The sequence below is a fragment of the Galleria mellonella genome, unplaced genomic scaffold (assembly GCF_026898425.1).
Source record: "Galleria mellonella isolate WM207_F2 unplaced genomic scaffold, CSIRO_AGI_GalMel_v1 utg93, whole genome shotgun sequence".
Classification (NCBI taxonomy): Eukaryota; Metazoa; Arthropoda; class Insecta; order Lepidoptera; family Pyralidae; genus Galleria; species Galleria mellonella.
Genome location: NW_026442176.1, coordinates 2,235,330 through 2,250,509, shown reverse-complemented (window position 1 = coordinate 2,250,509; position 15,180 = coordinate 2,235,330). Strand labels below are relative to the sequence as shown.

General features: G+C 34.1%; 1 protein-coding gene across 8 annotated transcripts in view; it reads right to left on the bottom strand.

The window, feature by feature from the left end:
• Window positions 1-219: 219 nt before the first annotated feature.
• The window catches only part of LOC113516856 (transcription factor Sp9-like), a 26,425-nt gene continuing 11,464 nt past the window's right edge, over window positions 220-15,180 (bottom strand). For 5 of the 8 annotated variants that reach the window (XM_052902640.1, XM_052902646.1, XM_052902644.1 and 2 more), the window contains 9 exons: window positions 14,962-15,149; window positions 13,354-13,440; window positions 12,166-12,228; window positions 10,892-11,017; window positions 8,970-9,093; window positions 8,043-8,286; window positions 7,319-7,465; window positions 6,760-6,904; window positions 220-6,202 (listed from right to left, as the gene is read on the bottom strand). In XM_052902640.1, the coding sequence (XP_052758600.1) occupies window positions 6,035-6,202; window positions 6,760-6,904; window positions 7,319-7,465; window positions 8,043-8,286; window positions 8,970-9,093; window positions 10,892-11,017; window positions 12,166-12,228; window positions 13,354-13,440; window positions 14,962-15,149 (1,292 nt within the window). In that variant the 3' untranslated portion in view covers window positions 220-6,034. The remainder of the gene's footprint in view (window positions 6,203-6,759; window positions 6,905-7,318; window positions 7,466-8,042; window positions 8,287-8,969; window positions 9,094-10,891; window positions 11,018-12,165; window positions 12,229-13,353; window positions 13,441-14,961; window positions 15,150-15,180) is intronic. The other 3 variants (XM_052902641.1, XM_052902642.1, XM_052902645.1) reach the window with 3 other exon arrangements.

The following is a 15,180-nucleotide window of genomic DNA, read 5'->3' as shown; positions in this document are numbered from 1 at the left end:
GTTTCGCCCATGATACCCCCCATGCGTTGCCATTCCTGAGGACTCAGGTGTTATTCCTCTGTACGTAGTAAATTCACGCTATATCCCACCCTTCAAACCGACATACAGCCATGCCAACACAACTGCTTTACGGTAGAAACACGAATGGGACAGAGGTACCCAAGCAATCGACTTTTGTACAAAGTCTCCCTCTCCCTATGCATTCAATGAAAAAGGCGATTATGTAAAAATATTTTATTAACCAATTCAACAATAAAATTATATACACACTTGCAAGTTATAAAACTAACCTAAATTATCAAACTGTACAAAACTAATTACAAGCTTACAGTTCGTATTTACAAAAATGTGCATTTGAGAGTGTTATTTTGGACCCACTAAGTGCTTCGATGTACTTACTAACAATTTATTTGTACGTATTTTGTTTTGATTTACGGTCTATGTACACACTCGTTGTGAACACGGTAAATCTTCTAGCTAAATTTGTAATACAAAACCTTTTTATAATTACACATATATGTGTAATGTCTTTATGTCTTCATATGTCTTCATTTTATTATAATAAAGACATAAGCATTGACTGACTCATCATCGCTGAGCCACTACGTCCACCAAATAGGTACATCTCACATATTAATATATTTAGTTGCGCCGGTTTACACTGAGAGTATTATATTTACTAGTATTTTATCGAGCTAAGTGTTATTTTCCAGAAGTTCATATCACTGTTTATTTGATTAGAATTATATTGTTTAATTCCGTTACTATTAGTATAATATACGTGCGACTGCCAACGTTCGAAAATTGACTACTATTATTATTATCTACAACCTTTCATATTAGCTATCAATCTCCAACCGCTATCCAGTCTACGCACGTTTCACATGTATTTTAGCTCTAAAAAGGCATATTCAAGTAAATTAATAAATCACCGCTCGGAGTCTAGTGTTAAAGGTTCAGCGCCCGAACTGCGAATGACTATGTGTCGACTGCATTATTATTATTATTATTAAATTTATACTGGATCAGTTAATAACTCCAAATTCGAGAAAGTAGACTAACTTTTTAATTGAGAACAAATCGAAAATATATCGAATAAACATCAAACGATCATTACCTTTCGATTTAATCCAAATTCGATTACATTCAACCCAACAGTCTGGGCCGATTCGTTAATGTATATTTTGAAACCCAACATTGTTGCACCGACTTAGTCAATCTATAGGACGGCAAACATCACTGACCTGTCTCGACTTTACAGGCAGTAACTAAACCAATGTAAACCTGCCCTTATAATAAAATATCAAGTATTATAAACATGTGCATAGAACTGTCAGATGTCAATGAAAAAGGCCCACCGTACGCCATCTTAGATTTGTAAGGGTTGCAAATATTTATCAAGCTTCCATAAATAGATACACTAACGGCGTACAAGACTCATCAACGTATCTTCCGCATATATGAACCACAATAAATGCAGCAAATGTAAATTGTAAATTAGAGATTATAAAAAAAGTCTTGTGTGTATATAATGATTAAATCAAGATCTTATCGTTTTTTTTTTTTTTAAATTAGTCGGAACTCTTTACTTATGGGGCTTATTAGACTTTTACATTTATAGGATCATATATAGTAGTAAAATAATTAATTTTTCGTAGTTTCGAAATATTAGTGTCTTTAGCCTTATTTTTTTTTTTGTTTGTACATTCCATTCTAATTAACATTTAACCCTTTCCACTCCAATGTCGAATGTCACTCAACATTGATTTTGTACCATACCAAAAGAGATTATAAAGATTAGAATTAAGAATTATAATATAGTATACTGTAATTACTCATAAAATAAAGTTTATCATATAAGAAAAAAACAATTTTTTTATTTACAAAATACGAAAAACACCTAAAAGTTAAAAAAACGCAATTTTAGCATGGAGCTGGTGGAATAAAAAGAAAAAATTACTGGGAGTGGAAAGGGTTAATATATTTTTACAATCATATTTATAATATAAATAAGTTAGAGTAATAATAGTTATTCATTAGTTTGGCGCATCAGAGTCGCCTATACTTACTAAAATGTTATATACCATTAATTATAGATTACAAATTATACTGAAAAATCTATTAACCGTCAAATAGTAAATAAGTTTTAATAATGCTAAACACACATATATATCACAATGAACTAGTGTTTGTCGTAAGAGGCGACTAAAGAAATTGAATGGTCGAGGGATGTCCCTATTAAAATATCACTGAAAACCTAACTGCGGTTACTAACTCTCCCGCCAAGCGTGGCAACTACTGGCGAAACCCCTCAAAAGAAAGCCAAGTTCAGCAATGGGCAGTTAACAGCTAATATAACGATGATTTCATTTTATTTGAAGACCATGATAAAAATATAAAAATCTATTATAGTGAATCTATTATACGCTTCTTTACAACCTTGTGGCTTTTAAAACGATATATTTACTGAAAAAAAAAGTAACATATATACAATTTACAAACATAAGCACATGCTACACATAATCTTGTCACAATTTATTTCACATACTTTACAATATCTTTAAAGTCCACAATTAAAACTTTCATAATTTCGATCACAGTTCAAGAAAACTTTACTTATATTATTATGACACAAAAATGCTTCGTGTCTTACTCTTATAACAACTAGTAGACAAGCACTGTTCACCAATTGGACCTTAAAATAATGGAATAAAGTTTACAATTTAATAATAAGCCGATGTGTAAACGGCTCAATAAAACAATTAGAAAATACATTAAAAAAACATGTTTTTGGGAAACATCTATGTGTAGGTAACTCATAGGTTACATAGACAACAATACAAACTAATCTTGAGTATTACACGCTAAATTATACTAGTAAAGCCAGTATTCCCCCATTAGACAATAACGTACAAATACGGAATATATTAGTGACCAAATATGTAAATTAATAATATAAATTAACAAATATGATCTAAGCAGATAGTTCAATATTTTTACATTGTTATATCAAATATAAAAACAAAAGATGGCCACAGTAAGATTAATACAATCAATATTTAAACACAGAACGAAAACGTTAAAATACAAAAGCACTGAATTACACGCTACAACCATTACATACTTTTTTTTATACAACTTATAATGGCAAACAAGCTGACTGCCCACCTGATGGAAAGTGATAAGCGTCGCCTATAAACATGAGCAGTACCATGGATATAACAGAGTATACTATTTCGCCCATGATACTATGCGTGACCATTTCTGAGGACTCAGGTGTTATTCCTCTGTACCCTGTAAATTTTAATGTAAGATAGGAATCAAAAGTGATGCCTCAGAATCAACTGTCTGTTGTCTATACATTTGTTTGCATCAAAATAGTTGTTTAGGCCTAAACTGCTAAGTAATTTAAAATAAGTAAATAGCCTTAATAATGTCTTTTAATAGATCCTCTTTATTGTACCCTCCAAAAGATTTCAGTAGTGTTTGATAAGATTTTAGTTTCTACCAGTAAATTACTTAAAAGAATACTTGAAACGAATTTTAATAAATGATATTATTTTTACATGGTACCTACATTGTACAAAAAGCTTCGAACCCGGTACAATTGCCCGATAAAGTTTAACGTTTCCACACTGCGCTATAAATACAGTATTCACATATTATTATACATAATAAAGATTATCCAAACAGGCGGTTCCAAATCTTAACATAATTTTATACATAGATAACATAAATGATTTATAACTAATTACTTAGAAACATAAATATTTTACGAATACTATAAAGAGGCTCTTGTTATTTGAGTTCCAATATGAAGTAGCATTCTAAATTCAAAATTTAAATTTGATAATTTAATAAAACTATGTGTTATATATGTGTATATATGTTACAGACCATTATAAACTAAATTTAACGTGGTTCTAACGTCCAATTGAAATCGTGGCCATAATATCAAAATTAAATTTTAATTTAAAAGAGAAAATGCCGCCGCAGAATTTACCCTACTGTGTTTATATACCAATATCATGATACAAATGTAAAAAAGTTAAGTACATTATATAAAATTAACATCAAAACAGCGTTGTGTAAAAATAATTCAAATATGGAGTAATTATCTAGAACATTCCATTGCTTTTATAAGTATCCTTATGATAGAGATGATGGATAACGTCAAATATTTCAAACCAGTTTTGAAATTAAAAGTACATAGCAATAAAAATAATACAATATTTATTACAAAGCATTTTAGTTGCAAAAAATATATATAAATAAGCTACAAATCAGTACAAACTACCACTTGACGTGGGACAAGCCCTTATTTTAGATAGGCTCCATAACCATAGTCATCAATGTCATATTACATTTAAATTTGAGTAAACTATAAAGGGAAAAGGTAATTATTTACGAAATTTGTTTAATTGACGTGTGTAAATAAATTTGTAAAAAATTTAAATGTAATAAAAATTATATTGATATATTTACTTTACTTTTATTTATTTATTTGGTTTATTAGAAAGCAACAGAATAATGAAGAAATAAATACTTCTACATTGGATCACAATACTATTATATTTTGTTTATATTTACCTAATTACAAAATATATACTCAAAAATCCAAACTTGACAATATAAACATATCACATGTCTATGGAATCTAATTTTTACTATCCATTTCTCTATTTTTTCTTTAATATTCCAAGAGATTAGTTATATAAATTTTAATTTATAATAATTAAATATTTAAATATAGAAAATATATACAATACTTATCTCCCCCTTAATCTGATATAAAATATAAAAGAATCAATAATCAAATACCTTACAAGACATATTTTACAAAGCTTAAGACATAACAACAACGCAATTGGATGACTAGTTGAATAGTCCATACCAATATCCCGACTTCATTCGAAAATATTATTTTAAGTGAAGAGAATAGAGTACAAAATCGTACTCGACTAGACATTAGCTGTCACAGTGTATGGTGAATATAGCACAAACACTTATCGACACTTCGACACCGTCATAATAAAGTTAATAGCACAACTATTAATTCCCTATCCAAATCATAACTGTGGTTAACCTAGCTGATGTAGCTAGGCGATGCTGAACTTTATGACTAAGCACACAGAATGCTTAACTTTCAGACTTTCGCACTGCATAATTTATATGAGACGGAAATTAATAGGGTCATTTAGGTAAACTAAATAATTTACCTGGGTTATTTATTACTATTATTCGCCGTGTGGTCCCGGCATAGAATACGTCACCCCTTCCTTTCCCGTGGGTGCCATAAGAGTCGACTAAGGGAGGGCGAAGGATGGGCAGTAGCATCCCTCATAAAACATGTCTTAAAGCCTAAACTGCGGTTGCCAACCCGCCTGCCAAGCGTGGCAACTACTGGAAAACTCCCCTTATGGGGAAGACTTATGTTTAGCAGTGGACAAAAAACGGTTGAAATAATAATAATAATATATTACTAAACTAGCAAATCAGCGATTGCAGAACATCGATAAATGCATCAATAAAGATAATGTCGGAATTGTGTGCAGAAACCCTCAATACAGGAACACAATTTGTCTAAAAACGAATAGAAGAAAAAATCTTCTGCCTCGGTAGTGGAGGCATGACAGCGCTACATCAGTCTACTAGTGGTCACGACCAGTGTAGAAACGTCGAGATAACTCACGTAAATTGTCATAGTTTACCTAAATAGTCGCATTAATTCCCGTCTCTCATAAAACGTAAATAGATTGCTTTATACAAATACATTGGCCGTCATCATGTTCAATCTATGTGATCAGTTGGTCTACCAATAAAAGTAATTCCAAAAGTTTGGGCCGACTTCGTGCGTAATATGTACACGTAAATACTGAAATCTCCTCCGTAAACAAGTCTCCAAACTTCCGAGCTCGACTTTTTTAATTTAAATTTAGAAAAACTCTTACAGCAATTGTTATACCGTAGCAACTTTATGTAGTAGCGTGTAGAGTTCATAATCGCGCGACGTTTACTCGTCGCTGTGGTCGCCCTAGCTGTCGACGTGCTCAGCCTCCATCTTGGAGCCTTGGCGAACCATCACCAGCTTGTCCTCGTCGGCCTCCGCGTGGATCGTCTCGATGGTGAGCGTCATCTTCTCATCACAACTGTCGTCGCCAGAGTCCGAGTACATCGCGTTTGTCTGGGAATGATCGGGTTGCTGTTTTGGGTGAGTTAGTCTGTCCTCAGCACATTTAGATGGAAACAATGCCCATTACTCATGAAAACGCCTATGGTGTCATATACCAATTTTAGCTATGGAAGTCTTAATCTTTTGAATAATATTCTCAGTTAAAAAAAAAGTGACTAAGAACACTGTAATAAAGAAAAAAAGTTTGGTAGTAGGCTTTAGTCTTTATGAGTAAGGAGTAAAACTATCTTAGATGTTTACGAACAATATAATTTAAGTGAAAGTAAGATGAAGTAAACTTTTTATCCTGTCTTTCTACTGTTATTCTACAAAAAAAAAAAACACTGCTGCGTACAGTGTACAATGGATTACGTAGCAGTGTAGCAACACAGTGTGTAACAATATTCTTTATTGCACTCAGAAATTCAGTAATAATATTAATTGGCAGAAATAATGTGCAAAAGTGTTAATTATCTAATGTATTAATGTACGTAATGTACTGCATATGAATGTATACAGTGCGCCTTTCCTACTGTATGTTGTACAGTGTAGTAAGTGCGATACAGCAATATAGTGAGCGAGCATACCGTGAGTCTGTTCTTCGCATGTATCCGCACGTGCTTGGCGAGATGGTCGGAGCGCATGAACCGTTTACTGCACTCAGGACATTCGAAGCGCTTCTCGCCCGTGTGCGTGCGCCGGTGACGCTGCAACTCGTCCGACCGTGTGAATCTGCCACGCAATCATCAATTAATTCGACCTTTAAAATACGGGTACTACTCGAGACAATACATCACTATGCTGTTAAATAGGGCTTGTATATATTAAATGATAATAGCACAAACATAATAACAGACTATATGCTAGTACCCTACATATAAGTAGTTTTTTTTTTTTTTTTTAATAAAAATTGATAATTGGGGCCAGGCCAATTTTAAATAATCATAATGAATATTCTTTTCATATGTATAGGTGATGGTTACCGTTTTCCATCAGATCAGTTTGTTTGCCATTCAAGTTGCATAAAAACATGCGCGGTATAAAATAAAGTACACAGACCTGATCTGTGTATTTTATTTTATATTGCGCATCTCTGACTACGTCATCAAGAATTACAATCGTGAGCATATTTTTTATTACACAGACCTCTTCCCGCAGAATAGCCAGTTGCAGAGGAACGGGCGTTCGCCAGAGTGCCAGCGAAGGTGAGCGCGTAAGTGCGACGTCTTGCCATACACTTTGTTGCAACCCGGGATATGGCACAGATGTTGCTTTTTACGGTCCACTAGGCGGCTGCAAATGTCACATCCAAATACAGTCTTGATAGCTATTTCCCCGGGCATTGCCTACGTGTATCAGTATATAAAGTATCTTGTGTACTGAGCTAGAATATAACCTACCCGTGTACCAAATTTAATTCAAATCGTTTCATCAGTTTTTGTTTAAAGAGTAACAAACATCCATCAATCCTTGCATACTTTTTCATTTATAATATTAATAGGATATATGACAATCAATGCTGTGTAGTCCTGGCATAGAATGTGCCACTCCTTCCTTTCCCGTGGTTATCGTAAGAGGCGATTACGAAAACTTAATGTTCAAAGGATGGGCAGCAGCGTCCCTCTATAAACACCACTAACGCCTAATTGTTTGCTAACCCGCCCGCCTAGTATGGTAATTACTGGCAACACACTCCCCCCCCCCTGTCACTCCTTTATGAGGGTGGCATATATTCATCTATGGATAATTAACAGCTAATATAATATTATAATAAAGCAGTGTAATTGTAGGAAGTCCAACGGCTCAATTTCATGAAAACATTCTTCAAACACACTGAAATTTCGCAATTACGACTTAAAACTGAGCTTACTTCTCGCCGAGGTCGCAGTTGGGACAAGTGCAAGCGACCCGCTTCATAAGCCGCTTGACGCCGCTGGGGCTGCCGGCGGCGGCGCGCTGCTTGCTGGCCTCGCACTCGGCCGCGCCGGCGCTCGCGCCGCCGCCGCCGTTGGCGCCGCTCGCGCTGCCACCGCTCGACACTCCACTCGCCACACCGTTATTCACGACCACCTGCCATTTGCCAGGCTCGTTCGGATCCTGCTGAATCTGTTGCCCTGGTAATCGAACAGAGTCTATCAAACAAAATTTCATATGCATTAATTAAATAAATTTAAAACATGCATCTGATGATAATAGAGAATGGTATTCTTTATTTTATCATTCGTATGTTATCATCAAATATATTTTGTACTATCAAAAGAATCAACATTCGCCGAGATCGGCGTACATGCGAATTTTTATGGAAGTAAAGAAAACAGGAAATGAGAAGGCCGATACCATTTTTAAAATCAGATTTAAATGTTAACGCATAGAGCGGGGGAAATGGAAATGTTAGTAATGAGGTTTTACAGCCCCATTGCTGGCAATATACCCTATCAAATCAACCTCCACATGGTTTCCCCTGAAAACCATCATGGCTAATTCTTGTTGAATTCTTCAAGATGGGCTAACTGACCCTCACTATCATCCCCCACTGATGCTCCGCCAGCGTATACCGATAGCGCAGGCGGGGTTACAGTTCGATTATAACCTATTAAAAAATACACATAGAGTGGTCTATTAAAAAGATATTACTTTTGTCTCCACAATTTTTTTATAGGCAAATACCCAATAAACAAATAGACTATCAACATACAGAAGGATTCGGCGCAAAAACGATATAAAGGATGGAAGGGACACTTACCACATATATAAATACTTAAACGAAAAAAATATATAATTTATCTAATGTAAGCACCTATAACGGGCTGCGCTTGCGCCTGCGGCTGATGCGCAATTTGCGCCAACTGAACGCCGGGCAACCCCAGCGCCGGCACCAGCTGCACCGCGCCTCCCACGCCGCCCACGCCCAGGGTTGGCACCTGAAATATAAATTATTAATACAATAACTAATAAATATAGGAAATATTTACCAAAAACATTAAATCCCCATTGTCCAGTTATATAAAATTTATATAGGTGGAAAACAGGTTATTAACAACAAAAATTAACATCTAAATTCTAACAAAAACATTGTCACAGCAGATAGTCCTTATTTTTACCAAAAATTATGTAATTTGCAATCGCAAAATAATTACAAATAATAATCTCTATAAATACATTATTCATAAAAAATAAAACCTTCCACAAATGTATTTTTACTATTACACTGTTTTGTCACTTTCTTTTAAAATGAGAATTTAAACAAAAAAACAAAAACAAAACAGTACAATATCTAAAATAGGTTTATGAAAGGTTTAACGGGTTTATGAATAAGGGGTTAGCTGTTAGTATAGCAATTACTTTGTTAAGACCCCATACACGCTTATAAGACAAAATCACTAAAGCACAACTTTTCGCTTATGACTCATTTAAATTGTTTTAATTATACAAATATTTATGTATAGAAGTATATAATAGCTACATGTATTCATTGCACCAACAATACAATATAAGAAATAAGTGAAACCTTATTTATTAGCCAATCTGTTGACCAAGTTGGCCTACTTGGTTTGCCCCCAAATTTAAATAAAAAAAAAAAAAAACAAGAAAAAAACGTGTTAGTGATGATTTCGAACGTAAATATGTCGCAACGGACACGCTTTAATAGGAAAAATTTACCAATAATATCCCCATGCAATGTGTGACTGCCAATTCTCGAAGATTAACCACCACCACTATTACTACTAAAAGTTCTACAACCTTCCATATTAGTCATCCATCTCCGATTACCATTTCGTTCACGCACCTTTTGCAACCCTTGTGTTTCACCTCTAATCGATGTATCTTCAGGCAAATTATTAGATCGTTGCTTCGGTTGATCAGAACCTAGTGTTAACCGCTGGTCACCGAAATTTTAGCACTAATCATTTGCCTGAAGTCAGTCACATACATACTAATGGTAGTGGAATTATACAAAATATTTCTATTCAAATAACTAGTGATATATGCAAGATAACAACTAGTTAAAAAAAAAAAATGAAACACCTAGTTAAGTAAAATATTAACAAACGATCATACTTTCATTCGCAATATTTTACAACACAATTATAGAACATGTTTCAATTTGTCTAATTTATGAATACAACAAAGACGTCTCAACAATTCTGAATATTATAGTAAACCTCTGCACCTGATGACAATTAGCGAAGCGTAGGCAGGAATTTAGGATGATGTATGAAATAGCATCATCAACACTAAACGAAAACGACGATCTTGTACTTGAACGACACACCTCATCCACACTGAACGTAACTGACGATCTTATATGTTACCAGCCTTCACTAGACAAGTAGCAAACAAATCTATGTATAGATACGTTTTACTCATGCTTGCAAGTCAGAGACTAAGACATCAAAAGTCATGATTTTATTCTATTTCATGGATTCGACAGCAATAACGATTCTAGCGAGATTCGTTTACTACTTATCTAGAAGAACGGCAAGACGCGCCTCATCCACACTGAACGCAACCGACGATTTTATACAAAGCCCCCTAGACAAGTGGCAAATAGATCTATCAATAAATACGTTTCTGTTAGCCCTCACATGAGAAAGATCCAAACACTGAACGTCGCTCATGGACTCAGGAGCGCAATACCATTTCTAACCATAGCTTCGTTTGCTACTTATCTATGAAGACTCGCCTCATCCACACTAAACGCAACCGACGATCTTATACCTGTACGACATTGGCGGCGCGAACGCCGGGCGCGGGTATGACGGTGACTTGCTGACCGCCCGGCGCGTTCGTTATTATCGCCTGCTGTTGCCCGCTTGACTCCACTTGCATCGGATTGGATACCGCCTTACCATCCAAGCAGCAGTGCAATTAATTTATTATAAATATATACAAATATACAGATAAATATTCGATATATATACCCTTTTTTTAAAACTAACCCTACATGCAGATAATTATTGTTTTAATTAAGGTAGTTAATCAACTTTTAAAATATTACTAATCAACTATAACTATTGTATCTACAACATATAAAGCAATAATACTAATCCGACCTATCGATCAACAAAACATTGCACCATAACAAAAAAAAACATAACATGCACTTACAAAATAAATATCAAAACAGAAAAAAAAAACAATCAAAATCATTTACAACTTAAATACATTTAAAGAAGTCTAAAATACAACATCTACAAAGAAATTTAAATATATAATAATATAAAAGAAATAAAACATAACCCATAATCTATGTGATACGATAATGTCATGCCATCATTCTGTTTTTTAACACCAATCCTCATATTTATAAACGGTGAATAAACTTATTTAGTTCGCAAATTTGTAAAGGCCTTTTTTTGTATTTAACAACCAATTTTTGACATTAAATGCCAAATTAATCAATGGGTAATCGATTTTGAAGCTTTATGTCAAAAGTAAAATTTGATATTAGAAAAACAATGAAATTATTATTCTTAAAAACAATAAAAACTGACCGCGTATAAAAGCGTCAAAAGTGTAATGAACCTATTTTGACTGTTACAATGTTTTGTCTTTCTCTTTTAGCTAAATTTTGAAGTTGAAAGAAAGTGACCAAAACACTAAATAGTAAAATAGTTATACTTTACAGTTACTTCTTTGTGATTCAAGCTACATATTGATAAACTATTATTATTTTAATAACTATAACTTTAAAGAACAGTTTAGGAAATTTCCCCTCAGAATCGATTACAATGAGTTCGATTCTGAGGCGGCGTTTCTCTAAACCAGTCACTAAAATTAAAGTTACAATTTGATATCTCAGTGTAAATCTTTATCTATTTGTAAGGACTAATATGAACTAATTTTCTGATAAGTCTAATCGGTTCGGTAAAATGGCGCTTCAGAATCGACTCCATTGAGTATTTTAAAAGAGGTTGTTTTATTCATTGTAACAAAGATAACATGACTACAAAAACATTTTTAATACAGGATAAAACACGACAGTGTATTACCTGCAACGTGATGGTGCCGGGCGTGGGCGATCCGCTGACCGCCGTCTGGGTACCTCCGTTTTGCTGCACCAAACCAACCCAGCAATGTATTTACAGCGTTCGTTTAAAGCTTAGCATTAGCACTTATTATAATAATAACACGAGGGCCGAAACTAAAGTGTTGCTATGTTTAAACAGTCTTCGCAATTAAAAGTAAAAGAAGTTATTTTGGGATTATATGGATATTGCCTCCAGTCAATGTACATTTTATTTAAACAAGAGAATAATAAATATATTCGAATGTAACATACATTTTCTTAATTTTTTTTTTGTTTTATGGCATAAATCGAATTTTCAATACTTGCAACACAAAGTTAGACGTTATGAAACATCGACATCATTTCGATAGACGTTGGTTGAGGCAATGTCATAAAAATATAGAAATGTTTATATCACTGCCTCAGTTCGTTCCTAAGCAATTTATATAATGAAAAATATTTTATTATAAATACTATATCGTTTACACAACAATTTGGACTTATAGTCAGAAGCAAATTGATTAATATCATTGTTGTCCACGACTTGGCCTTTAGTTTCGGACCTGATAAACGATACATTGTACACTTAATAATAACATGGTCAATATTATTGTTAATGTAAGCAAAAGGGCAAAACATGCTATATACTATTATAAATATTATTTTCACCAATAATTTTTATAACAAATACAAAATTAGCCATACAAGATATCAATAAGAATATTATTTCAATAAATTTTATCATTTCATAAGAGTAGCAATTTTCATGTATATGAACCAATACGATAAGAATATTTCTCTGGTGAGCATTTTTTTAGAGAGATGCAAATGGAATAGTTTCCCCGTCTACATATACGAAGGCGGGGCATCAGTGGAGGATGAAGTTAGATTAGTTGGCCGATAGTGATGAATATTGGAAATTAATAAAATTATCGACTGATGGCATTATATTGAATATACTATTCTATTTTTTCGCAAGTATTATCGACTCATTTATATCAATATTTTTTATGAATTTTAAACACAGCAAGAGTACTACACTATATCTGTATGTGTACAGAACCGCTGTATTTAAACATTAAGATGACGATCCAATGTAACAGATGGCGAGCTCACTTCCAGAAGGCAATAAATAAAATAAATATTACATTATAAAAGTAGCAAGTCTCACCTGTACATTGGCGAGTGAAGCAATTTGTATCTGCTGTATTTGACCGGACGGGGTCAGCACGTTAGCCACTTGGGGTTGAGCTTGCATCTGTAATAAATTGTTAATGATCATTATTTATAATGTTATATTTATCATCATATCAGTCTTTAACTATCCACTGCTGAACATAAGCCTTGGGGGGTTTTGCCAGTAGTTGCCACGTTTGGCAGGCGGATTGGCAACCGCAGTCAGGGCTTTAGAGATGTTTAAATAGGGACACTGCTGCCCATTCCTCGCCTTCCCTTAATCGATTCTTACGACACCCACGGGAAAGGAAGGGGTGACCTACTTCATGCAAGGACCACTATGTATGGCACTAGGTATATTGATACACTATTACTATTTACTATTCTGTTTAAGGATACAAATAAACATATAAAAATACTATTTTGAACACCATTGTTGTCAAAAAAGAATACATATAATAAAAAGAATACATATAGAAAAAAGAATATATATAATAGAAAGAGTGTTCTTATTTTTTTATGTATTATTTATTCCAACATTTATAATTGTTTACAGGATTTATGTATTTTGTGCAATGATTATGTAGTTTGTATTATTGTTTGTATATACTTATCTTACGAATATGTTTATTTAATGTACACAAATCGTATGACTGTCTGTTTCATATTTTTAAATAACAATTCAATTCACTTAAAAAGGTTTACTGGAAGAAATCTCTTATTAGAGATAAGCTCGCCTTTGTACATTACGTTTAAAATTAATTATTCTTCACATTATGTTTGTGTACAATAAGGAATAAAAAAAAAGAAAAAAAGCAATTACATTTTGTAATTTTACATTCTAATTTAAATATATACAAGTATATACTCTCCATCCAAAGGTTGCTTGGAAAACATTGCTTTAAGCGATAAGGCCACCCTTTGTTTTCTCACTGAGTTGTGTACAATTGTTTGTATTTATAATAAGTTTACTATTGTAATCTTTTGAAATAAATAATAAAGAGTATATATCTACGTTTAGATAAGGTTGAATATATGGTATGAAGACACAAATTACAAAGATAACAGCAAACTTACGTGAAAATGAAGAAGTGGGGATTGTTAATAATGGGAATTAGCGACGCTAATAGTACCAATACACTATGACATGTTGACCTCCCTTCTAAAATTTATCCCAATGAGCTGCTTCATCCTTACCACATTAATACCCCGCAGAGTAAATAATAGCACAGATAATGTTATCATTCCATTCTCATCCATTATAACTTTTTTTATACAACTTAGAATGGCAAACAAGCTGATGGCTAGTGATAGAAAGTGGTAACCGTCACCTATAGACATGAGCAGTACCATGGACATAACAGAGTATACTGTTTCGTTCATGATACCCCCATGCGTTGCCATTCCTGAGGACTCGGGTGTTATTCCTCTGTACCCAGTAAATTCATGCTAAATCCCACCCTTCAAACCGAAACACACCCATGCAAACATAACTGCTTTACGGTAGAAACACGAATGAGACGGGACAATACAACTTCGATCAAATTCCCCGAATTTTGTTTTAAAAGTTCATTGACATCGTGTAATCAAAACATATACACACCTGTTGTAACTGTGGTATAATCTGCAAGTGTTGCGAGTGCATCGGCAGATGGACGGTCTGGTACACTGTGTGTCCGTTGGCTACGCTGACGGGCACCTGCACAGGCACCATGCCCACGCCGCCCACCGCCCCCACTGAACCCACTGACCCCACCGACCCCACGCCGCCTCGCACCGCCACCCCGCCGCCTGCGGGACAACCAACTACGGTCACACGGGA